The sequence below is a fragment of the Acanthaster planci genome, linkage group LG02, assembly GCF_054643075.1.
Source record: "Acanthaster planci isolate LZ-2023a linkage group LG02, COTS_SCS, whole genome shotgun sequence".
Classification (NCBI taxonomy): Eukaryota; Metazoa; Echinodermata; class Asteroidea; order Valvatida; family Acanthasteridae; genus Acanthaster; species Acanthaster planci.
The window spans coordinates 25,801,629-25,828,131 of NC_141778.1; the positions used below are offsets into that span (position 1 = coordinate 25,801,629).

Below are 26,503 nucleotides of genomic sequence, written 5' to 3' on the forward strand. Positions count from 1 at the left end.
TCAATAAGAAACAATTAAAACTGAATTATTGCTATAAATTTTACTGATCAAGTAACTTTCTGATTTAATATGTATTTAAGGTGAAATTATCTATTTTGAATCTTCACTCCTCGTATGAATTGACCAATGAAAAATGATTTTCTATAAAGTATTCGGAAGACTGAGGCATGCGCAATACGGGTTGTTGATTATTTTTCACTTCACTCGAAACCCGAAATGTGGGAGAACTTTCGTCGATGTAGCGGGTGATTTGACGGCGTTTTACGCCGTGAAAGGCAAAAGTGAAGTGAACTTCAAAATACGAAAATGGTAAGAATAATATATTAGTACTATTAAGAAGTGTTTATTGTTCAACAAGTTCCTTTTGTAATGTTAGCGTACTTTTAATGTGCTTTAATTTCACTATCGTTGATGCAACTGCGAGCAAATTGAACGCGTCGTCGGGTCGTCAAACTTTATTCCGACGATTTTTCCATGAACGAAAAATTTGACAAATTCACCCTCGGGAAGAACAGAAATAAGTCTATTCAGTAATGATGAAGAAGCTTTTTACATCAACCTCCTAAGTAACTGTATTTGTAAATTCTGGGTATCAAGGAAACCGTAGCAAGTTATGACCATGACGACATGAATCAGCCATGTCGCTGTCACTCGGCCTGCAATTTGTACATCCTAAATGTAACGTTAGGCAGTTAGCCTAGGCCTATTCGCATCTGAATACATGTATTTGGTTTACCCTTTGCAAATGTTTTTGTTACTTAGTCACCAGTAGAGCTTATAGTTACAGTCTAACAGTACTAGTGATGCAATTAGGCCTACTGAATTCTATAGTTAACATCACGAACATGGTTAAGGCATTGTACATCGTGTCATGATTATGCATGTAGTATTTTGGATTAGGCGTACTTAGGCAAGTTGGGACCAGCAAGCAGGGCAAGATGCTTCCGTGTCTAGAGGGAATGTACGTACGTTGTTTCTCATGCTCACGTTTATGGCTTTGAGTCTGGTGCTGGTCATCCTTGTGTGGTTCCTGTTCCCAGTATTGCAGTCGCATATTGCTTTAATGGTGAAAAAGAAGTGCACAGCAACCTGTTTAAAGTTTCTGTAACCAAAAACCACTGGGTATTTATTCAAACCTGTCCCTAATAAGCTTTCTTTAGATAAAAATGTATAAACTTGTTCTGGCAGGATTTAAAACCATGGCCTCCTAATTACCACTCAGTCCCCATGCGTATTGGGCTCAGCTGGTTGATTCATACATGACATGGTAGCAGGCTTTAAATCTGTTCTGGTAGGAGTGTGCTTGCGAAACTGTCACTCTTCGCAAGTGGTTTGAAAGCTCTGAGTATGCAATGTTCATAAATTACAATGGTTAAGAGCAAACGAAATATATTCAGAGTTTTCAAATGTGGAAGCAGTTCTTTTCAAAGTTAATAATTTCAGAACATGTCCAAAATGTGATTTGAGAGAATTCAAAATTATACCTTTTCAATTAGATTGTTTCTTTTAATAATGAAAGAAGCAGATTTAAAACAACCCCCAAAAGACTTTCCAGAATTAGGCTACACTTGTGCACTTGTTGGATAACTTTATCTGTTCGTAGCTCCAGATAAGACTTGCCCACCTCCATTTTCAGTGGTTTCTCTCAAAAATGGTTGATAATATACTGCTAGTGTGCTTGTGCAGAGAATTTACGCCATGATTTGAGTCAGCAGTCCCCAGTATAAGGAAAAAATCATAACCACCTGCATATACATGTATATAAATGTTAGACCCAATCCATTAACCCTAACAGTCCCAAATCCTCCAATTTCAATATGATTTTACATACATCCTTGGGGATTAGGGTTAAATCAGTTGACTGGGCTAGCCATTGGTCGATGGTGTATGAAATGTAGGGATTTACTTCTCCTTGTCAATGCAGTCTTCTACAATCGATAGTTAAAAAGTTTCAAGCAAGTTTGGCTGATAGCACATTGATTGACCAATGTATCGTGCAGATTGACCAATCAAGCCCAACATTCATGTGTAGTTGGTATGAGAAAACCACCATTTGTACATTTCATTGTTTAGCATGAGAAAACTGAATTGAAATTAAGTGATTTTTGTCTTTCAATTATTTCAGGAACTCACCCCCAGTGCCATGGAAGAGGGTAAGTGATAATGTTTGATAGCATGTCTGAAATTGTTATTGTTATATCTAACCGTTCATATGATTGTTTAGTTGTCCAATCAGTTTGCTTTCTGAATCAAATGAACATTTGCAGAGCTTTGATTTGATGTTCTTATGTAAGTACTATTAGGTACGCTACATGTATGGCTTGATCAAGTCAAGTATTTTGGGGAACAATCCTGATTCCATTCAGGAATCACTGTCCCAGTTTTGAATTAGTTCTAAATTTCTTCGGCAAAAGCATCAGTATCCATAGTATCGTTAAAGATCTACAGGAGAGAACAGCAAGCATTAACTTAATAAAGAGGCGTAACCACTCTCTCTAGTTGCAGTCATTTCTGTTGGCAAAATTGTCTTTGAGGAGTCTGGAGTTGAATCCTTGTAACTGGAGTTGAATTAGTTACACCTGAAAGGGTACAGTCAGGACCTTTCTCTCCAAATCCTGGCTCCACCTTTGACTCCATTGCAAGCTCTGCAACCAGTTATGTAGTGCCGGAACGACATAACTGCCGGAAAATAGGTCAGATATTTGCCTTGGAAAATATTCCATATGTTTGCCTTGAAGTGAACGACTTAATACTGGATGCTTTTCTGGTTGGCCGTGGAGTGGCATTTTTCCTCATGGAAACGGTGGAGTAGAATTGAGATTTAGGACCTCAAACTCAGGGGATTACCTTTGTAAACCTGGAACCCAAATCCAAAGATGGAAACAGCTGAGATTTGGAAAACTCGCCCTTACATCACATTTCAAGACTGAAATTGATTGTTTGATTCTAGGTGGTAGTATTAATGTGGCTTTGCAACGAGACTATTTATTTTGTACAAGGTGTTACACCTTGTACAAAAGAATAGATTCACACTGTGTCTTCAGTGTGGTGTTGGAACCTACATTAGATTCTAGTCACATAAACCTAATAGGAAGGTAACAGCGGTGTGTTGAGAAACAGAATCTGTGAAGTCAAGAAAGTCCTCTGTGTCTTTAACAGATGGATTGAAGAAATAAGCATAATCCAAACTTGGTTGCTTCTTTTTGTGATCACATCTCAGACTGGGAAGACAAGCCCCAGTTAACTCGCCAGTCCTCGTTAGTGGATGAAGGAATGAAGGGCAGGGCTGACCCATTGCTCAGCCAGGAGCCTGCTAGCGTGCTGCCTTCCTACGCCAGCCTCATGGACACGGATGTGGTAAGTTAATAGGCCGAGAAGTCATTCGCCTAAGATTTTTTGAAGCAGCAGATGGGCTTGTGATGGGGTTTTAATTGGGTTGCACTGATGCAAGTTTGTAGCTCCTTCAATAGAGAAACCGCATCTCAGAGCACCATCCTAAACTACTGATTCCCTAAATATTTTCTAGCCCTTTACCATAAGTCCTTTACAATTCCACCCCTCTGTGGGAGCCTGATAGCATACTCCTAGCCCTTCAGCTTTGAAGGGACATCAAGCCCCATGCAGAGCTACATACCTGATAAAAATTCTTCAAAATTCCCTCAAACTTCCTGGTTGGTTTTGGAAAATGTGGAAGAGAGAGGGTTCAGTACTGTTTCCCGTATGCCCCTGCGCATGGTATTTCTGTAGAACTCCTTCTGAAATGAAGCTGCTATGTTTTCCTAGGGTGTTCTTTGTAATTACGCGTACTACTTCCAGGTATTTGTAATGACCAAGCAATGCAAAACCAAAAGTACAAATAGTGCACATAGAATTATTTTGTGTGATTACAGATGTATTCTATATTTGTTAAACTCTCCCCTTCTACATCGTTATAGATCCATCAGGAAACTCTCTGGATTTTAGAATAATTTTAGGATGCCAGTTTCCAGCAAATAGCACTTTACACAAAGCTTGATGTCCCTTGAAAGTTGAGTGCTGAGAAAGTGGCAAAGCCTACCAGTGCCGTTGCTTGATTTGAGAAGATTTAGAGGGGTTCCCAGAATAAACAAACCAAGAGTCTGGCTGTAAGGTGATGGCTAGTTTATGAGTTATCTTGTTCTCGTGAAGGGCCATGACTTCTCAGAGGACAAGCTGATGAAGTCAGGCAACCTGTACAGCCTCTACCTGCTGACCTCCGACTCTGGCAGTCCACAGCTCCAGACAAATGAGGCCCTGACAGATACACCATCCTCGGTGGCCAGCAAGGACAAGAAAGACACCAACAGCGGCGACACAGATGAGGAGATAGATGTGGAGACGGATGGGGTGAAAGACCCTACACCAGAGAAGGCTGTAGAGAACGGTCACTACGACGCACTGTTTGAGGGCATGCCTTTCACTGAACTGAAGGGCAAGGAAGTTGGTGAGTTCTTGCTCATTTCCAAATTTCGTGATGTCTCTATAGAATAAACGGCAAGGGTAGTATTCACAAAATTCTCTCCACATCAGTTTCCTTCACTATTTTCAAAGTGTTGATCCCTGTGTCTCTGACGTTCTCTGCAGAAAAACTGCATCTCTGTGGCTAAATACTCTGATACGTGCTAAAGATGGTTTCAGAAATACAAGCGACTTCTTCATCAATGCATCTACTGTATAACATGCTTTATTTTAAGTTCAAAAAGAAGTGAAGGTCTTCCAGACATGGTATTTGGTCAAATGTCTCAGTTGTGATGTATACATTCAGGGTTTGACTATCAGCTACTGTTGTTGCCGAACAGGCGATGATTGAAACTTTGGCTGTAAATCTTGTATAGTTGGCAAGAAAACATATCGTGCCATCAGACCTTTAAAAAACACTGCGGCTGCAAAATATTCATTCAGCTGAAACTTTTGCAATTTAAAATTTGCTAGGTGAAATTTTGATAATCCATGTTAACAATGGTCTGCCTCTGGGAAGCTGTCCATTCTCACAATGTCAAGTCATAGCATTTGACACCATCTGAAAATACATCAAGTTCCCAATTCATGAGATGTAATGAGTCTGCTCAACTCAACCACGTATGTTTGTCGAGAGATTTTCACAAGGTATGTTTTTGCTTGTGTCATGTACCTGTGGCAGGACCTTGCTCCTACTGCAACCTGTGGCGCACCATTCGCTTCATGTCCTACTGTGGCCGGTTCCCCTTCTGCAGTGTGTACTGCACCAAGAAATTTGCTGTTTACAAACGAGAGAGAGGGGAGCTTTCGGAAAAGACACCAGAGGACATCAAGGCCATCAACAAACTCAAGGTATAGCAGAGCTGCCAACCAGTACGATTTTATTGTATTTCGTACGATTTTTCAGTGACAATACAACACTATACAATTTTTCTCAATAAAATACAATTTACAAAATAAAATAAGCTTTATAGTTATTTTAGATTTGTACCTTTTGTTTGGCTTGGAAATTGACGATTTTCACGAGTTAATTTTGCGCGGCAACATCAGTCGTTGGCGATGTCGGAAATGCCGTGCAAATGCATGCAACACGCATGACCCCTTGTCTATCCACGAGGTCCTCTATTGTCCGAATGTCCGTTGCTGCTCCGTTTGTGCAGTTCATCTGTGCGCCGTACATAAACTACGGATGTATAAGCAAAATTAATCTTGGGCCCAGACTATGCATCGTGCTTGCTTGATCGTTCGCATACAAATCAAGCTCCAAGTTATGCAACGGTAAAGAATATGATTTTTTTTCGGAAAACAGGATTTTTAAGGTAAAATCATAGACTTTTTGGTCAAGTGAGGTTGGCAGCTCTGGTATAGAATCACTACAGGGCATGTACAGAATTGCCTCCTGTTCTTTCCAGAGCCGTACTTTTCAGACTGATACTATTCCTTCTAGAATGCTTATGTCAGAATGCTCCTATTCGTTGAGAATATTCAGTTAAGATACTCCTGTTCATTCCAGAATGCACGTGTTTCTTCTAGAATACTCTTGTTCCTTCCCAAACACTCCTGTTCCTTCCCAAATATTGCTGTTCCTTCCATAATGCTCCTTTTTCTTCTAGAATACTCCTGTTCCTTCCAGAATACTCCTGTTTCTTCCAGAATATTCCCGTTCCTTCCAGAATGCTCCTGTTCCTTCCAGAATGCTCCTGTTCCTTCCCAAACACTCCTGTTCCTTCCAAAATATTGCTGTTCCTTCCATAATGCTCCTTTTTCTTCTAGAATACTCCTGTTCCTTCCCAAATACTCCTGTTCCTTCCAGAATATTCCCGTTCCTTCCAGAATACTCCTGTTCCTTCCAGAATGCTCCTGTTCCTTCCCAAACACTCCTGTTCCTTCCCAAATATTGCTGTTCCTTCCATAATGCTCCTTTTTCTTCTAGAATACTCCTGTTCCTTCCCAAATACTCCTGTTCCTTCCAGAATATTCCCGTTCCTTCCAGAATACTCCTGTTCCTTCCAGAATGCTCCTGTTCCTTCCCAAACACTCCTGTTCCTTCCCAAATATTGCTGTTCCTTCCATAATGCTCCTTTTTCTTCTAGAATACTCCTGTTCCTTCCAGAATACTCCTGTTTCTTCCAGAATATTCCCGTTCCTTCCAGAATGCTCCTGTTCCTTCCAGAATGCTCCTGTTCCTTCCCAAATACTCCTGTTCCTTCCCAAATACTCCTGTTTCTTCCAGAATATTCCTGTTCCTTCCAGAATATTCCCGTTCCTTCCAGAATACTCCTGTTCCTTCCAGAATGCTCCTGTTCCTTCCCAAATACTCCTGTTCCTTCCCAAATACTCCTGTTTCTTCCAGAATATTCCTGTTCCTTCCAGAATGCTCCTGTTCCTTCCAGAATACTCCTGTTCCTTCCAGAATATTCCTGTTCCCTCCAGAATGCTCCTGTTCCTTGCATAATCCAGAACACTCTTGCTTCTTCCAGAATACTCCTGTTCCTTCCACAGTGCTCTTCTGTCCACAGTGTTCATGATTCTTCTACATTGTTCCTATTCCTTTGAGAATGTTCACTGAGAACACTTCCGTTCCCTTCCTCTCCACTTTTAACACCCTCCTCCCACCCTAGTAATTACAAAGCCCCTCAGTGTTCTCCCCTTTTTGTCCCCAACAGGTTCCCACGCTGTTTGAGAACCAGAAGGCGCGGCTGCTGTTCCCCTCCTCCCAGATGGTGGACAGTGACAGCAAGCGATCCCATGTGTGCACCAACGGGTCGGTAGATGGCGCCGAGAGCATCAAGCAGTTTGACTGGCCTTCGTATCTGGAGAGTCTAAATGCAGAGGCTGCCCCAGTGAAATGCTTCCATCATGTGAGTAGATTTAGAAACTCTCAATCTTTCTGAGTACCAGAATCAAGACTGCATTGTTTTGAAGCTGATGAGAATATTCACCATCACTTAACACATTATATTGTACATGTTATAAATATTTAAATGGGTGCAGTGGTAAGAATAAATTGATGAGGTAAGAGATGAAAAGTTTTACTCCACCTGCTGCAGAATAAAATTAATCTCTCCATTGCACAACAACTTTGAAGCATTCTTTATTTGTTTAATTTAACACCTGAATAAATCCTAAAAAATACACGAATTAATGAATAATAAAAACCAAATCAGAAAAAAGTAAATCCCCTCCTAAATAAATTGCTGTATCACTTATAAGTTCGTAAAAAGATTTGTGTCAAGACCTGCATGGCAGCACCACCAATAACAAGACGGTTCAGTGGAATTTCCATTAACATGTACCATGGAATGGAACTTCTGTTTACGGTGGAACAGAAGTACAGTGTGGCCATGTTCCAAGTTTTTGAAGCAGCTTAGAATTCTTCCTTTTAAAATTGTCAGGCTCCCCTTGCCAAGGAGTGGAAGGCCAACCTGATTGGCGCTCTCGTTGAGGTGCAGAATCGGGAACCCGAGGACACCAAAGACTGCTTCTGGATTGCCAGAATCATCAAAGTAGCAGGCGAGTCCAAGACCACCTTGTATCTTGTTCGTGTTTGCATGGTTCATCCTCAACTCCCTTAACCATGTGGCTCAGATGCATCCTGAAACCTGCAAAAACCCTCAGACTGTCTCCCTGTAGAAATTAGATGCAGCCCCAAACATTCAAAATCATCCATCATTTCTTTGGAGGCGTGACCGTTGCCTCAATCCTCCAAAATCCTCTGGAAGTAATGCCAATATGGTTAGAATTTGTGTGTGATATCTTGGAGTAGTACAGGTACTTTGCAGAATAATCTAGGTCTATATCCATGCAAGGCTGAGCATAAAAAAACATAAGGTCCAGCCCAAGACCTTGACACAGTACAATCTTTCCAACCAGTCACTGGCTATGCTATGCAGGCTTTATCCATCGAAACTCCTCCACTCACATGTTGCAGGGATTCTGGAGATTTTGGAAGGTTGGGGCTAGAGATTGCACTGTCATTCATTCACATTCCCCAGACCTCCCTGGCCCACCATCTTTGAAGTCAGGCAGTGTCCAAAGTGGACGTTCTGTTTAGGGAGCGTCTCAAATATTGGGGACGTTCCTATTTCGTTAGACCGTTCCCACTGGTCAGCGCCACTTTGTGCACAGACCGTTCCAGGCGGCGTTCTGTTGGGAACGCGTGTTCCCAGTTGAACGGTCTCGCTGTTACATTCGCAATCGGGAAGAAAGATTCCTGACATTCATTTTGTAGACCCCATGAAGCATGGCAGCTAGAGCGCAGCATTTTGAGATTTACTCCTCGTGAAGGTTAACTTTTCTCCCGTTTTTTTTTTTTTTTCTTTTCCATATGCACCATGACATATAGGTTACGATGCAGTGAATTTAGAGTATTTCTGGACCCTGGTAATGTTATTTTGTTAGTGTTAATGTCTGTCCCCGCGAGTGTTTCATTCATCAGCAGGCTTGCTTGGTAGAAGGCTTTATCATCCTAATGCTTCTACTCATATGAAAGTATTCCATCATATCTGAAACAATTTGGAAACCTAACCTGTAATTGAACAGGTGTGGGGTTAGGTCTCGTAAAATCACTAGAGAGATTGAATGACGTGACTAATGCAGTCAAGGTCAGCATTGGTATTGCAGCCTATAGCCTAGTGATACATCGATTATACTCTGCATGCCGTCAGCACGCAATGCTTTTCACTTTTGTATTTCAGTCAAAATAAAATTTCCATTGTCAGATTTAACCAATTTTGCCGCATCTTATTTCCGTCTTCAGTTTACTTCAAATTCTTAGTCAAAATTAGGCCGATCATAAAAGCAAAGTAGTTGACGTACCCTCATTTGTCATAGCAGGCTCCGTTTTTTTGACACTGGGCTGAGATTTGTACATGGGTGATTATGAAGGTACCCGAATGAAAACGTTCCGACTAGAACATGTTCCCGTCGGACTGTTCTCACAAAGGAACACAGTGCTCCATGTGGAACGCGACTTTTCCCAATGGAACAGCCGACCGTTCTGGAATGAGAACACGGCGTTCTATGGGAACGTTCCTACCGCTCCGAACTATGAGACACTCCTTTAGTGGCCATAGTGAGCTAAGTAAGCTAAAACGTAAAGTTTGTCCGAAATGCCGGTGTAGATTTCAAATGTCCAAGAGAACAGCCCCACACATCTGTATGCCACCTGTTGTAATGCTGGTGACGATTAAATGACACTGGATTTGGGGACTTTTTGGTTGGGATCCGAGGAGTATGTTATATGATCTGTGAAGCTTTGCATGGTGAAGATGACAAAGTGAAGGTTTGCGGTGGAACCGTGCAAGGATATCTCTTTTGTATGTGTGGTTCTGAGTATTTTATAGTATGGAAGAATTTGGAATGACTTGTACATTTCTTTCTCTCCAGGGTATAAAGCCAAGTTGAGATTTGAGGGTTATGGTATGGACAGCGCCCATGATTTCTGGATTCATCTATGCAAAGCAGAGTGCTATCCAGTCAACGGTTCTGAGAAGGTGGGCAAGCAGTTGAAACCTCCTAAAGGTACGTGGGTGTCGTCATCAGGTTTTAGTGTCTGTAAACGGTGGAACCTTAAAGGAAATAACATGCCCACAGCATGCCCACCGTCAGCACACACACCTTTACATGTGTATACTTGTGGGGTATTTCCCTTGTCCTCGTGTACAAAAACTCCCACACAACATGGAAAAAATTTCAAATCACTGCCATTTCAACCAAATTCAGTTTCCGGGGTTGAAATTTCAATCGTATGTCCCTTAAAACACTTCAATTTGCGACAGATGAATGGCACTTGAAAATTCCTCCTTTTTGAGTAAATTTGAAATGTCTATTTCGTGAAATTCTTCTTGGGTACCACTTTAGTACCCCACAAGGATTAAAACTGGCCTTGTGGGGTACCTTCCAATACTGTTTGCACAAGATGTGCAAGTCACTCATTGTAAGGGTGTGCATGTCAGACTCGGACAGTTGGTTGTGTAGGAGTGGTCTTTGATTGTAAGGTTGCCGGTTCAAAGCATCCTCCGGTCAGTTTTCTCTGTGAAACCAGCAAACAGCCTCCAATGTTGGGTCTTCAATCAGTCACACTTTTTAAAAAAAAGACAGGGAAATTTTCCTTGTGGGAGATTAGCTGTTGTTCTGGACCAAACCCCCCCCCCCAAAAAAAAACATATGCAGTAAAATGTAAAGCGGTGCTCATGAAACCATGCCCACTGCCTGAATACATTTTGTAAGACCCTCACACTTCTTGGTCTGAGAAGTACCATTTTGCTGAGAAGAGTTTCACTGATGCATCCCATCACTTTTCTTTTTTTGACTGCAGAAGTCTCGGATAAGCTGGGCAGTAACTGGCGAGAGCATACCACCAGAGTGGCTCACTCTGGGAGTCCAACATTCAGCATTGACAAGCACAAGGTGGGCTCATGTTGATAGCAGATTGTTTAGTTGCATCGAAAAGAAGGTTTCATTGTTTGTACCAATCCCACAGTCCAGGTCACTGAAGCACAGTTGTTTACAATTTGATATTAATATGACAGAAATCCTTTTAAAACGATTATTTATGGATGTATTTAAGGTTAACATGTTCTAAACTGTATTGAGCAAAAAAGGGGAAAAAATTCCAAAAATGTGTCCTGAACTACTGTGTACACATTTTCAAATACATTTATACTTTTTGAGAGTGCAATAAAATAGGTAAAAAGACTGACCAAAATATTTCTCATAAGTATGGACAGCATTTAAAGAACTTATAAGAACTCAGCTTTTGTGGTTTAGAATAATTGCTTTGAATCACACTCAGAAAAGTAAGCAGGTTGACATGACGAAACGAGACTGTCAAAAAATGCAGAATGAAGGAGAGCAGTGTCCTGACATCGGGCAGAGCATACTGGCCGAAACGACGAGTGCCCTCTGGTTCTTTTCAGAACCACACATACAAGAGAGATTTTAAAAAAATGAAGACCACTTGAGTGTTAAAATTTTTATCAATGGCTGCCCTCTGATCTCTCCGCCCTGCAGCTGGAGGAGAGCCTGACCTCCCCATTCAAGAAGGACACCCAACTGGAGGTGGTCTACAAGCGGCAGGTGTCCAGCACCTGCGTGGCCACCATCAAGAAGGTGGTGGCGGACCGCATCTACGTGCAATACGAGAACTGCAAGGACACTAGCAAAGACTTCTGGTTCCACCAGACCTCCCCTCTCATCCACCCAGTGGGCTGGTCCCAGCGGGTCCACCACCCTCTGGTTGCCACTGCAGGTAATTCAGTTTGCCTTGCACAACATAAAGTTACTTGAGCTGTGATTTTTGTGTCCAGGAGATGACAAGTTTTAATGTTTTTCATCCCCTTTAATAGCGTAGTTAACAAGAATTATAGTTTGGTACTTTCCTAGGCATTGTGCAATGATATACATAACTGTACATTGAAAATTATCACCTTTATTTGGTGAACACAAAATGAATTGAATTTTTAATGATCAGAAGTTGATGTCGTGAATGGCTTTTACAGTTTTAAGTTTGTATCATGATGAGTTTACAGAGAGATTTAACAATGAGTGGCCTTAGATTATATTGAGCAGGTGTCCCTGAGCAATGTTCACGTCGTGACTTTCTGACTTCTGATTTTTTGTATCATTACTTCGAGGGAGCCATTTTCTTTCAAACTGTGTTTTTGTTAAGCCAATCAACGAAAACATTGTCCATCTTGATGAATCTCAGTATTGTGCAGTTTCATTTAATTTCTTATTAGCATACAAGGCTGAAGCGCTGGACAAGGGACGGAAAAGGAAAAGTGGTCCCCGTGATGCACCCTGGGAAATCTTCCATTTGGTGAGTTTGTAGCTTAAGTCATCAGGCAGACTGTCTGCACGGGCGTCACCAAGATATTTCTGGGGAACTCAAGGCACCGTTTTGCAAGGGGAGCAAACATCCAGGGCGGAGGAGACAAAGCGCGCATCATTTCTTTCACATTTTTTTGTTTTTCATTTCTCCTTTTTTATTGTTCAACTTTGTTTTCCCGGGGGGGGGAGCCAGTGTGCCTCTTGCCCTCTCCCCTCACGATGCCCGTGACTGTCAGTTTTGGTGCTGGTTACGCAAGCTGTATTACCCATTTTTTCCCCAGGTGTGTCCGCATAGCACCTTCATGAAATTTGCCAGATGGAATTGCTGCTTGACTCTTTGGAATGAGTATTCGTGTACTGGTGTTAAAGTCGAGTCCATCACAAGTCGTCTCCTTTCAGTCACAAGTCCTTTCAGGACCGGTCATAAATAAACTGGCAAACAGTGACAAAGTTCATTTGAAAAGGGTTTGACTCATCTTATAGGCTGGTTCATACTTGGCTTGATAGCAAATATGAATGCAGTTTTGTGACTTCCAATACATATTCGCTGAAAAGTTGAACCCATTTCAACTAAGTTACCTCAATTCTGCAAATGTTTTGTGATGTCATATTGGCTTCGTTTTGGCATTTACCCAAATTTGAGTCAGCCTTAAAACTGGATGACTTGTGATGGAGTAAGGATGGACTTGGAAGGACTTTCAAAGACTGGGTTACGACACTGTCACGTCCTAAGGAAATACCAACCAAATACTCTGGCCGGTAACCAGTTTTTAGCAAAGCCAACATGGTCCTCAGCTGATCTGTCAAGCCTCGCTCTTTCCACAGCCTAAGCCCATTCCCGAGGAGCAGAACTTCTGCGTGGGCATGAAGCTGGAGGCCATCGACCCGCTCAAGCTGGGCAGCATCTGTGTGGCCACGGTGGTGCAGACGCTGGGCGACGGCTACCTAATGATCGCCATCGACGGCTGCCTGCACGACGTGGCCAGCTGGTTCTGCTACCACGCCACCTCCTCCTCCCTCCTGCCCATCGGGTTCTGCGAGTACCACCAGATCGAACTGGTCCCTCCCAGAGGTAAGCCACCTCTATCAAACCGAATTGACAACCATGAAATCTGCACTGGTACAAGGACGTTTCTTGAAGGACGTGTAACCTAATGATTAACGTTTGTAACCCCTGATGGAATCAGTGGGGGTTCTCATCAAGTAGCTTGCTGTATGGTATGACCGTGGGCAAGTCACCTTACCCTACTAGCCTCACTCAGCCCAGGAGTGTAAATGGGCAACTGTGAGGGCAAAGGTTGTTTTGTCTAATTAGCCTTTGGTGTCTAAAACAGCAGCACTAACCTTTACACTCCCGGGGAGCTGTGATGATTTTAGGAATGTCGTCTATTGACCCCAGTGATGGCATGCCTCAATGATGTCCAGACCTGGGTGTGTGATCACTACTGTATGAAGTTGCTTTGAGATGAATATGGGTGATTCATACTCAAAGCTGTCCACTTCTGCATATGCAGTGTAAACTTCACTCAAGCACTTGTGTGTAAGTCACACAGGGCCAGGCCTCCCCATGTGGAGGGCCTTTTGTAGAAGTCCAACTTGATACCGAGATTTGCCCTTTACTGGAGTATTTTATGAGGGTGGGACGTTTACACGTTTAAATGTTTAAACAAAAAAAGTTCCAAAATCTGTTTACAGATTTTCTCAAACGTTCAGAGGTTTGACTTTTGATTGACGCAAGCTGGCATTCTTTTTTATTGTAAAGGATGTCTGTAAAATGTAATCGGATTTTCGGAACACTTTAGTGCTTGGTCACGTCAAAGGAATACCATGAATTCATCACCTGAACTTTGTGCCAGCTATTTACATTGTATACAATTTGTTGTGTTTAAAGTTTTCAATGACACTGTGGTAAGGGTGGAATGTTTACGTGTTTGATACATTTAAACGGTGTGGGAAAGTTTTCCATTATTTTCAAATTAAATGTAAATTCTCACCCTTTGTATTTATACCACGAGCATCCTGTGTTCGGTGCATTTTTTGCGTGGGAGCCTGAGAAAAAGAAAAAACCAGACTTCCTTGAGTGGTACTCAGAAGTCTCAACCTCCTGTTTCAAAGCAGTGCAAAAGTCACACCATTCAACAGCAGGTGCAGCAACAAGTGACAGAGGAGTCCGTGTTGAAGCTTTTGGTTTTATATGTGGGATGTGGAAGGGGTCATGCTGCTCATGATTTTATCTTACCACTCCTCAAATCATCCACGGTGTGACTTGGGACTCGGTGCGGCATGGCACAGCCTGTTGTAAAACCAGAAATCTGTCATTCAGAGAAGGGGTCAACCCTTTTGCACCCCACTAAGTGTCATTTTAACCTGCCAGAAATACACTTCCAATATTACCTGACAACAAATATGCTAGTCACAGACATTACCCTCTTTTCTTCACTGAAGCAGGTCAACGTCTGTTTTCCTCATCTCAATTTTGCGTAAGACTCAGTGAAATGGATCTGCTTCATACATACTAGTGCAGGCCTCTTGCCATTGCATTTTGTGTAACTCCCCAGCGTCATTGTCGCATTGTTGTTCTGGTATTTGTTGCAGGGTACGAAGGCAAGTTTGACTGGGATGACTACCTCAAAGCAACCAACTCAATAGCTGCACCGGTGGAGCTCTTCCACCAGGTAAGCACCAATTTCATCGGGGCCTAATTTCATTCCGCTGCTGAACACACAACTTTATGCTAACAGAGGCCAGTGTATTTCATGAAGACTGTAAGCAGTTAATACCACTTTGTTTTACGTAGTCACAAAAAAGTAGAAATCTCTGTGCGCACACAGCCGTAAGCACAACCTCACCAAGCATCACCATGAAATGTGTTTACGGTTAGCAAAATTCTCCACTATTGTAACCACTACTTTTCTGCTAATTGTTAAGCAGTGCCATAAAGTTGGACCTAGCTGTTCAAACATCATCTGATGGTGTTTTTGATGCATAATTGGAATTAAGACCTGTAGTCTTAATTTGCACAAGTCTTACACTGCTCAGAAGAGCGGGGTATCCCTCTTGTAAATATTTTACCAGACTTTTAAGTATCAATTCACTTTGCAACTCTCCTCGGAAGCCATCTGTAGGTTTTCCTCTGTAGCAAGGAAAAAAAACAGATTTCGCTTTGTATTTTGTTAAGTATTCCGTTTTGGTGTTGTCTCTACAAGTTGTAATGTGGTTCAGCAAATTTCTTATCTTCATGTCTCCTTGCACCCCCCCACAGAGAGTTTTAAAGTATTTGCACACCATATTGGTAGTTATCATTCTGTCGTGAAGGTATCGGTGAAATAGTGGACAAGGAACAGCCTCGGTCATTTTTATATCTCTGAAAAGCTGGAGCGTGTTGTGACAAAAATCCTGAAAATCAATAAATTTTCAATTTGGAGTTTTTCTTATCATTTTACTTCCTTTGATCCAAAGAACGAATTAGCAGAGTTTCGAAGCAAACTGTTGTTTACTTAGTAACTGTAAACAAACAAGTGACAAAAAGCTTGGTCTCTGTCTTTCTCTGCTTTCACAAAATGACAAAAAGTCACATCTTTCGCAGGGCAAAAATAGAGACAATATACACAATCCCCGCACGAGTCTTTGTGTGTACGCATGCATGCGAACGATGTTGTACATGAACACCTGCACGCTTGTTGAAATGAAACAAATGTAACAATTTTTTCCATGCGTATTTTTTCACGAAGTGACCAGAGTGTGTATGATGCAATAGGAAAAAAAAGACCTCTGGGTTTTTCTGTTTTCATGAAGTAAAAAAACTTTCATTAATTTGTCTTAATGAATTATTCTTTAATGAAGACAATGTATCTGCAACTGAGCATAGATTGGCATTTTCAAAGTCTTACATTTCGTAACTTTTTAAACAAAATTCGTCAATCATATCATAAAAGTGATCGAAAATGTGTATTGAAAAGACTGATACTTTCAAATGTGTTTATCTGGGATTGCCCGTTTGGCAAGATTTTGAGGTTTCTGTCACTTGGTGAGAACACCCAGGAACATGAATAACCACCCGCAGCAGTTTGTCCCTGCCAAATTGCAACCTCCTTACCTAACCCCCCCCCCAAAGAAGGTCGATATTCCATGCTCGTGAAACCTTTAATGCATTAGCATTATGCTGATTGTTTTATGTCACTGAAAGACTAAAATTCGCACATAACCGCCACTGACTGTTGGTGTCAAATCATAACTTCCTCGCCTTAGCCTCCTTTCCAGAAGATTCCAGATAAACTGCCATGCCCATGAAACTGTTAATGATAAATCAGTACCACCCCGATCACTGAAGTACGTGCATAACTGCCGCTAACTTTTTGTTCCCGTTAAATCGTAACCTCCTCACCTTTGTCCTCCTCACCTTTCCAGAAGAAGATTGATCCGCCATTCCGCGTGGGTCAGAAGGTGGAGGCGGTGGACCTGATTGAGTCCGGCTTCATCTGCGCCGCCTCCATCCTGAAGATCGCAGGCCCACTGCTCCGGGTGCGCTTCGACGGCTGGGACCACAGCTACGACCAGTGGCTGAACTGCGAGTCGCCCGACATCTACCCAGTGGGCTGGTGCGAGATGGTGGGCTACCCGCTGCAGCCTCCCAGGGTCCATGGTAAGTGAAGAAAGGGCCTGTCTGCCTGTGTGAGGAGGAGCATTTGTGTGCAAAAGGGTGGCATTGCGATCTGACGTCTTTCAGTTTCAAACCATGTATCCCATTTGTCCAGACAAAGTGGATGAAGCTCTGACACTGCTCTGTATACACAAAAGCTCATTTGACCTTGATGACTGGTAAAAATGAAAGTCTCTACACTTTTTTCCAAATCTACACGACTGACCAACAGCAGTTCTTTAGCAAAGGGTCTCGGCAGTTGTTGAGAGAGTAATGCATTTGTGATTTGCACTCGTAAACAGATGTGATTTGTGCTGGTAAAGAATGTATGTAAAACAAATGAACAGCCTAAAACGGCAGGTTAATGTTCTGGCTAGATGTTGACTGTGCAGTTGAAGCGAAATATACATGGTGCAGAGTGTGTACTGTGAACCTTTCCTATCTTAGTTCTCTGTTTATGCTGGACAAAGCCATAGCAAAGCTGTGGACTTTGACGGAGACGGAGGGAGGGGTATCCAGCATCCTTTACTCATTCGTTCACGCATTTCTTTATCCCATGTTCCATTTTTAGACCCCGCAAATCACATTCTTCCAACGCCAGTTTTGAAGAACGGCAAGAAACACAAATCTACCTCATCACTGCATTCTCATGAAAAGCGAAGTGAGTAGACGTCAGTCTTTGTTTTTGTGAAATTTCAGGAAGTTTGCTCTTTGTCTTGTGGTCATATGCATGCATTGTAAAATCCCTTCATCAATTTTTAATAATTTCACTATTGTATACTTCTCAGAGCGACATATCCTTTGGAAAGCTTTGTATAGAATGAACAAAATCACTTTTCTTGTACAACAAGACTTTCCCTGTTTTAGATGCTATTCATTATTCTAAACTTGAAAATTTTGGAGTTATATAAATGGTAAGTGCTCACAAAATGGTTTTAATTTTTTTGAGCGTGTTTTCACTAATAAACTGCATCTATGAATTTTTCCCTTACCCAGAACGGTCATTGAGTGGCTCGGCAGGCTATCTTGACAAAAGTGAATCCATCTCAAACATGGTGGACGCAATCTACTCATTCTCTGATACTGAAGATCACGTCCCATCCAAGCTGCAAAAGGTTTCCAAGAAGGACAAATCTGATAAGCAGACTAAGAAGGACCGAAAGGCTTCCTCCTCCAAGGACAAGAAGTCCAAAACCAAAAGCCACTCCAAGTCAAAACACAAAGATGATCCCAAGAACAACCTGCAAATGCTGCTTTCACAGTCAGCACCCAATCTGAGCAGCTCGAAGTCCTCTTCTTCTGTTAAGAAGACAGGCGATTCAGTGACAGGTAGCAGCAGCTTTGATGGAACTTCTTTGCTGGAGAGTCCTCTCGGCATGAGGCTTCTCCCCGATTCGCCTCTTTCCTCCAGCCTGGACTCCTTCACCTCTCTGACCAATGGAGGAGGCCCTGCCACAAGTCTGAGCTCCATTGCCGGTCTGCCTCTGGATCCACTAGGGATGTCGCCGCCAGCCAGCACGTCGGACTCAAGCTTCCAGTCTGCCCTGGCCAAAGTCAGCTCTGGGCCCATAATCAGCCACTCGGAAGTAACACTCGCGAAAAGTGATGCAAAAGTCGGAAATGAAAGGGTTTCCCTGACTCTGTCGTCAGCCTCTTCGGGTCAGTCACAAAGAGAAGCATTCAAGTTGTCAGAGAAATTCCCCTTTCTGAGCTCCAAGCACAGTGGCTCAAAGCATAAAAGTAAGAAGGCCAAGAAGTCCAAGAAGATACGTGATAAAGAGAAGAGTAAGAAGGAGAAGAAAAGCAAAAAGAAGGACAAAGAGAAGAAAAGAAAATGCCACACCGCAGAGAAGAACTCTGCAGACAAGAAGTCCCCCTCCGAGGGGAAGACTAGTAAATTGGCTGAACTCCTGAGTCTTCCAGGGCAAATCTCCTTCCCTGAGAGCAAGCATCTGATCAACGGGTTTCTCAGTGCAACCAGCGATGTGACACCCTCTACACCCTCCAAACCCAAAAGGGTTGAGCTGCCAGATCATGATCCTTTTGCTTTTGAAACTGAGGAGGAGATTCAAGAGAGGTTGTCACTCGTAAAGAACACAACACCAGCGTCTTCATCCACAGATCAAAGTGGTGAAGCGTGCCTGAACAATGCCCAGACAGAGCGAACAGTGAAGAAGGCAGCCACAGTGAACAAACTTTATGCCAACAAACCAAACCTTGTGCCAGTGCCAAGTACTAACCAGCCAACTCCAGGTGCTGATGCCTCATCTCAGGAATGTATTGACAGCGCTTCACCCGGCAGGAATTTTGCCTTAGCTCAGTCCACCAAACAGGAAGACTTTGTTAGGCCGCCTGGCCACCCTCCTACACAAATCTTACAAGGGGGTTCCCCAATGTTAGCTTTCCCAAGGCATCAGAATCCTCCAATTCCGAGTCCCACGAATATCCCGAAGTCAGTGGCGCAGCCTTCGCCTGTGCCAGCCTCTCAGTTAATGGAGCTACGCAAGCATCCTCTCAACGTCCACCAGCAGAATGCACAGCAGCTCTTGAGAACTCTCCAGTTTCAGAATCCTAACTTGTATCGTCGATTCCTCCACCTGAATGCTTCCTCAGCACCCTTCGTCCCAAGCCGCAGCAGCTTGCCAACATCCCCAAGAGATCCTCAACGTGTAGACCCTGCAGTACCAACAGTGCCAGGGCCCAACGTGAGGAGAAGCCCACAGACAGTGCCTCATTTGATAAACCCTCAGGGAATATCTCCAGTGCAAAGCCCAGAGGATATGATAATGCTGCAGCATGCAGTGCCTCCAACCAGGCTGCTGTCAGGTAATCACTTATCCAAAAAGCTAAAAGCTGAACAACTTTCAAGGCTTCACTTCCAGGATGCGATCTCTGCATTGCCAAGAGGCAGCGTGAAGGAGAATCCCATCAAGAAGATAATTGACAGTGCTCAACACTCGGGACATAACTTGCCATCACTAAAAGAACAAAGTCCAACAGCTTCAGTGACAGCAACAACAAAGTCCAAGACCAGCCGGGTCGAGCCAGTTTTACCCAGGCAGGGACCTGATTCGGGGATTGGCCCAATAAACCCACCAGCATTGGTCAGTCCCTGTGCCATGCCAAGCCCGCATGCTGCTTCCAGTCCACAGATGGTGTCGAGTCCCTGTACAGCCTCTAGCCCGAAGACAATACACAGCCCTCAAACAGTACTGGCACCCAGTCCGCACAGAATGACCAGTTCACAATTCCTTCCAAGAGGAACACCCCAGACAGTGCCAAGTCCTCAAGAGCAAGCTCCGAGCATGCTACCTCCAGGGTACCCGCTGCATGTGGCCAACCCCCATGCCTTGCCTGTCCTTTCGGGCAATGCCCGGCCAAAGCAGGATCCCCGTATAACCCAAACCGTCCCCAAGCAAGCTTCACTGACAGGAGCTCCCCCTGGTGCGCCCAGCATCATGCACAGACTCCCCCCACTGGAAACAATTCTGAAGAGTCTCACTTCAGCCTCCAATCCCATCAGTCCCACACCTGGATCAGATGCTGTCATGAGCAGTCCTCGGGGCATACAACCAGCATCCTTAAGACCAAATCGACCAAGGCTCGTTCGGCCGCACAGTTTCCCAGACGCTTCAGTATTCACCAGTGTGTCCATGCCTGTCCAGTCCCCGTCTGGCAACTTTCCTTCACCAACTTCCCCCAGTTTTCCCTACTCCCCAGCTAGTCTCCTGACATCATTGCCAAAGTCACTGCCAGACCCTTCCCCTGCCCCAGCCATTAATCTGTCACCAAAGACAAAGACCCAATCTTCCTCAGTTTCAAACTTTCCCGCGTTAACCAGGTCTGCTTCCACGTACTCTGCCCTCCATAAACAAGCAGCTCCCAGTTTCCCTCCCTCGCCCTCCAATTCCCAAGCATCCTGCACTGCAAACTTCAAGCTCTCCAGCTTCCAAGCAACCCCAGGAAGTTCTTCCTCACCTAGTACCAAACCAGGAGGGACCTCAGTCCCTTCGAGCCCTTCCTCACCCAGGAGCACCTTGGGTGGATCGAAGAGTAACCCTCCCACCCCACGGAGTAAAGCAACCACGCCCAGCACCCCTACAGAATCTGGACCGGGCTGCATTGTGGAGGAGTTTACCTTTCAGAGGATGGTGCGGCCTGAGATTGGAATCATGAACCCTTGGATGTGGGGCATCCGTGAAGTCATTCAGTTCCTGATTGATGCCGGAGAGAGAGGGTGTGTGGAGACCTTCAGCAAACAGGTAAGACAACTCAACACCTTGTAGAAATGTTTGCTTGCAGTACCTGTGATACATATGACTCAAACAGACTGGCTGACCCTGCAAGCTCAGTGGTCGAGTGGTAAGATATTTGTGTGAGTAAGCAGGAAGTTATAGGTTCAAACCAAAGTACTGAAGCTTGTGACTTTCTGAACACAAGGCATCAGAGAAAGGAGTGAATCTTTCCCTATCACAAGTCCTTGGACAACACTGATTGCACTGAGTTTTCCAAATGTACATGTACATCAATGAAGGGTGAAAAATCAGTTTAAGAAAAAAATTCACAGGTCAGCCAGTTTGAACCTAAAATTTGGTTTAAATGCAGATGATACAGAACTGTCACTGAAATAAAAATAAATAGTTTAGTGTAAACTTCTCCAGAAGGTTTGCTTGGGTAAAATTTGATTGCGCGGCCAGCTCAGCTCAAGGTGCGTGTAATGGTCGAGTCAATTCAGTCAAAATACAAAAAAGCCTAATGAAGCACGGAGTGGGGAGTGGTTTGGGTTTGGTGGTAGGTGCTTCAGGGCAAATTTTGGGCAGCACTGGGACTGACGGGTCAAGGTCTGTTTCACTCTCAGAACATTGACGGCAGGAAGTTCATGTCGCTGACCAAGGACCAGATCGCCAAGCTGACTGGGATGAAGGTAGCGCCCTCGCTCAAGATCTACCAGCAGATTGTCAGGCTGCGGAGCCTCTTCCCAACCCCAGACTGACTGTCAAAGGTTGAATACATTCAGCGTGGCTGATCGTATTGATTTCAGAATTTTGTTTTCAGGGTGGTGGGTAGAGATGCACTCAATAAGAAGCGAAACTTCTGTCATTGACAGTGGAATATGAGACTTTGGACAGCAGCTGTTGGCAAAAGGTCCGGAAACAGAAAGAAAAAACATTCTAGTGAGTTCGGATCGAACTCTCAGTGCAGCATTTTCTCACAAATGCCACTTTCCACCTTCCCAGCTGTCACCTTGGAAAACATTCAACATCATTTCTCATCGTTCACTGGCAGTCCCACATCAACAGTTGGAAGCCGTAAAGAAACGTCCTACCTAAATTATACTCCAATGCTGCTAAGCCCTCATGCAGAAAGGAATGTAGGTTGCCATGCAGATTCCAACCCTTTCGTGTGATGCTGTGGAATTGCTCCAGTTTCCCCTTTTTTTCGCCGTTAAAATTTCTGTTCTAGCAATCTAGTGCTAAGCGAGAGGCTGAGAATGACTCTAGAGGCTTAGGGAGTGCATGCATATCTGTACAGGTAGATAGAATACCACTTGTAGATTTTGTAAGATATATGTACTTGTATTGAAACCATTTGGCATGACTGTGAACATCCTGTACACACAATATACACAAGCGTTTTTTCCCTTCCCCGTTAGCGTGTGTGTGTTGTCCTAAACCTGGACACATTGCTGCATTGTAGTTCTTATGTATTTTGGACAGAGTCCAGACTTGATTTAGTTCTTTACGGGGAAAAGGAAAAAAATTAACCCTAAGAGTCCTCAGTCCTCCAACAGGCGAAGGACTGAGGACTTTCTGGGGTAAAGATATGTAAATGAAGAAACATGCTGCCTGAAATACGTCGTAATTGGTGTGTAAACTCAAATGTTAATAGACAAGGAATTTATTTGATTATATATGATGTTTGCATCGTGTATTCATTTATACAGTGAAGTACGGCATTAATGTACAGCTCAAACATCAGGTTCTAATTGCTTCACAAAGTGAAATGAATTTAGGTTTGAGATTTAACAATGTAATTTTTCCTTGTTATCAACTTTTGTATTGAAAAAGCATTGACTCGTATGACACCCTTCCGCCAAAAAAGTTTATTGATGAGAGCTTTTGAAAATGCCTTTACAGTGAGAGTAGTATTGGATTGAAAATGTGACAAGGTCCATCAAAACCAGCTGAAATTGGACAGCTTTGAATTGATAAACCGCTGAAAAATGACACAGGTTGATATTTTCCTTGTAAATTATTTTTGGAACACACGGTTAAGGTATTTGATGTTACTAATGATTATGATAATGATTATGAAAAGTTTCAGACTGAAATGACTGACAATTTTTCCCTTAATTTAAACTTGAAAGGCCTTCTCATTTTGACACATGAAAAAAAACCAAAATTTAAATATTTCACTTTGAAAAATCACACAAAATAATCTGCGTATTTGGGTAATTCAGAAACAGGGCAGGGTTGGAAATAGTAAGGGTTCAAATGACTTTCATTAACCCACATTGACTTCTACAAATGAGCATGATTTTGGCACACCAAGGCACACAAAAGCAATGCCAGTCTTTCTGAACAAGAACGTATGTACGTGAGTGCCGATGTGTGATGTCTCTTTGAACCAGGAAGTGAAGTGCAAATTATTGGAATACACTAGTTCTGGCGCTAATGACTTATACATGATTGTGCACCTGACATATTCACTTAAGCACTCTATAGTGTACATTAATCCCAATCTTTCCAAATGCATGGTGATGTTTATTTTGCTAGATTGAGGAATAATACAACCTAACAACCACTGGCTGCATGGGATGTGATGGATGTGTAAATAATTGCACAAGGTTTCCTGCACAGTGGAGTGCTCAGAAATAAGTGAAGTCTTCTTGGTGGCAGCTCATTCCAAGTTCTACGATTTTGCTTTTTTCCCCCTGCTTTGTTCATTCACAACCCAAAGCTGCCCAACTTTGCCAAACTTTGATTCCGAAGGACAAGTGTTAAAAATTCATGCTGGAATCTTTGCAAAGCTGTTTTTTTTTTTAAGAACATTCATGTATGTATGAAGTACAAAACTAGGTGTTGTACAATTCATGTAAATACTTTTTTCTAGTCAGAGAAAAATTTAATGAAGTTCATATGTAAGGATATTTTTGTAAACAAAAGAAATTTACAGAACTTGTTATTTTATCAAGTGACATTACGTTATTTTACAGATTGTGATGAGTGGGAAGAATGAATTTAATTTTGAGATCTGATATTACAGGGAAACTGTATCATGCAGTGTTTAAAATAGCATAGTAATCAGGAACTGTGAATGTGCAGTAAGGTTTTGTGAGGCTGGTGAGTCACAGTAAATCTGTGGAACAGGTTCTTTCAATCTATTTTTGCAGCTAACAACAACTGTCTGTGTAGCGTTTGAGACAACTCATATCCTGGAGTTGGATAGAGATGGCTCTTCAGATCACTGCGAAATGTCCATTCATCCTTTGTAAAAATAAAATCTCTGTAAATTGAACTGAACATTCTCGAATATGGACGGACACATGGAGTGCCATATATGCAAACTGCCATTTTGCATTCCGGTGAAGTAAAAAACTGAGAAGTTCAGTTAAGCTGTCGACACTTCATGAGGTGAAAGATTCATGTGGACTCATGAACCTCTAGAGAGGATCTTCATATTTCGTAAGGTGACTGAGCTTAACCCAATCACCTGTCGGTTCTTTACAAGGTGTTTGTTGCTTTCAATTCCAGTGTTCTTTTTTTCCCTTGACAATAATTCTTCACAGCTTTTGTGCCAGACTGTATAACATCAACTTCAAACTTTGGCTGAACATCAACCCTGATCCCAAGATGTGCATACAGGTATGACGTCACGTTGATGTCATCAGGTATCAATTACAAGCTATTTTGATTGGAAGGATGATCACCTTCTTTCAGTTATACCTCACATAATTATACATACAGCTGGGGCAAAGTTATTGTTGGGGCAAAGTTGCCTGACCTTTACGTCCGTTGTAGAAATGGAAGATCAGAGTTGGGAAATTGTGAGATAAAAAAATGAACACATTTGTCTTCAAAATGGGTTATGACATAAACGTGAAACTACGGGATGTAGTTAATGTTCATGTGTACCTAGTGAAAGTGTTCGCACACTCAATCAACTTGGGAATATTACGACTGTGGCTCGCAGTAACACCCTTGACTGTAGAGGCCACTGGCTTTAGCATCTTCAGCCACTTCTCACTGATGTGTGTGTTACAATGTACTGTCGACTATAGCAGATTGATTCAGACACTGCTAACAGTACCATTGCTAGCACAAACAGCCAAAGTTGGTGTCCAAATCAAGTGGCTCACCAAGAAGTAACACAGTCTTCTATGGGAAGTGATGGTAGCTACTAGCCAGTGGCTGTCATTGGTGCCCATGTTATTTCCAACTACAGCAAATGGATAAAATCCATGGCCTTACTTCCTTTTTTTAAACTCTGGTTTGAATTGAAAATGGAATTAAATGAATTGGACGTGTCTCGAGGCCAGTAATTGCTGTACATATTGTTTTTAAGTATACTGTAATAGCTTTTTCTGCAAGTGTGATCTACATAAACTGTTTTGGTGCTGTGTACCACATGGAGAATCAGATATTGACAGCATTTCACCAACTTATTCCAACAAAAAAGTAGAAACCATTAATAGGCTATGTGTTCATTGAAATGAACTTGAAAATCTTGTACAGTTCAAAGTTTCAGTCAGTTTGGGGACAAAACACTGACAGCTTGACTAGAAGTCACTGAAGCCACTTAAGAGAAGTCTCATTTCTGTACATATATGTATTAACTAAGTATTCATTATGAATTGGGACTAAACTGGTATTTGTAGTAAGTTTTTCTTTTAGATGTACTGTGTATAAAACTTTCATGTAAATATTAACATCGGGTATGTCATACAATTATATTGAGTTTATATTGAAAGCAAATATTGAAATTAAAGAAAAGAGGGTGACTCAGAAACCTATGTTCATATTGCTGTGGAATCTTGTCATTTAGGCACAGTGACGTGTGTACACAAAACTCTGGAGTATATCATGTGGTTGACCTTTCAACTTGAGAGGCAGGTGTTTTATCGGGGTGGGTCAGAGCTACAAACCACAAAAAAGGGAAAATGTTAGTTTGCCTACTGAGTATGTCATAAGACCGGCTGACAGCTACAGCGCCCTCATTTCGTAGGAGCGAAACCGGATCCACCCCTTTGGACGTATGTAATAAATTTCTTTTAATTAAAAATAAAATCCGAAACAAATCTGTTGAATTTGATTCTGGAAGCAATATTGTTTGAGGGAAACCTTTTTTGAGAATAAGCGCATAAAGTGACAAAATCAATGTGCAGTGTACTCGCTTTCACTGATCTTTCGCGCTTAAATTCACGCTCTCCTTGCAAGAGTTTGTTCCTACTAATCACTACCATAACCCTCCAGCAACAATTGCATGTAGTGCACTGAAGTTATTGAATATTTTCGACAAAAGTACCAAAAATCGCGGCAGTCTTCCACAGGTTAA

At 42.5% G+C, this 26,503-nt stretch overlaps 1 protein-coding gene across 1 annotated transcript; it reads left to right on the forward strand.

The window, feature by feature from the left end:
- The first annotated feature begins 192 nt into the window (after window positions 1–192).
- LOC110975910 (uncharacterized) lies at window positions 193–25,961 on the forward strand. The gene is made up of 17 exons (XM_022228783.2): window positions 193–309; window positions 2,126–2,153; window positions 3,221–3,357; window positions 4,168–4,462; window positions 5,159–5,328; window positions 7,143–7,337; window positions 7,872–7,989; window positions 9,865–9,999; window positions 10,796–10,887; window positions 11,491–11,728; window positions 12,219–12,298; window positions 13,135–13,381; window positions 14,905–14,984; window positions 16,717–16,951; window positions 17,520–17,609; window positions 17,945–21,210; window positions 21,807–25,961. The coding sequence occupies exons 1-17, from the start codon at window positions 307–309 to the stop codon at window positions 21,939–21,941; spliced, it is 5,544 nt and encodes a 1,847-aa protein (XP_022084475.2). The 5' UTR covers window positions 193–306; the 3' UTR covers window positions 21,942–25,961.
- Window positions 25,962–26,503: the final 542 nt, after the last annotated feature.

Bases quoted from the DNA above. Each gene is read 5' to 3' on its own strand.
- LOC110975910 (XM_022228783.2), top strand. The intron at 7,990-9,864 runs GCGAGTCCAAGA...CTTTCTCTCCAG, and splicing joins CAGAATCATCAAAGTAGCAG to GGTATAAAGCCAAGTTGAGA. The intron at 10,000-10,795 runs GTACGTGGGTGT...TTTTGACTGCAG, and splicing joins GCAGTTGAAACCTCCTAAAG to AAGTCTCGGATAAGCTGGGC.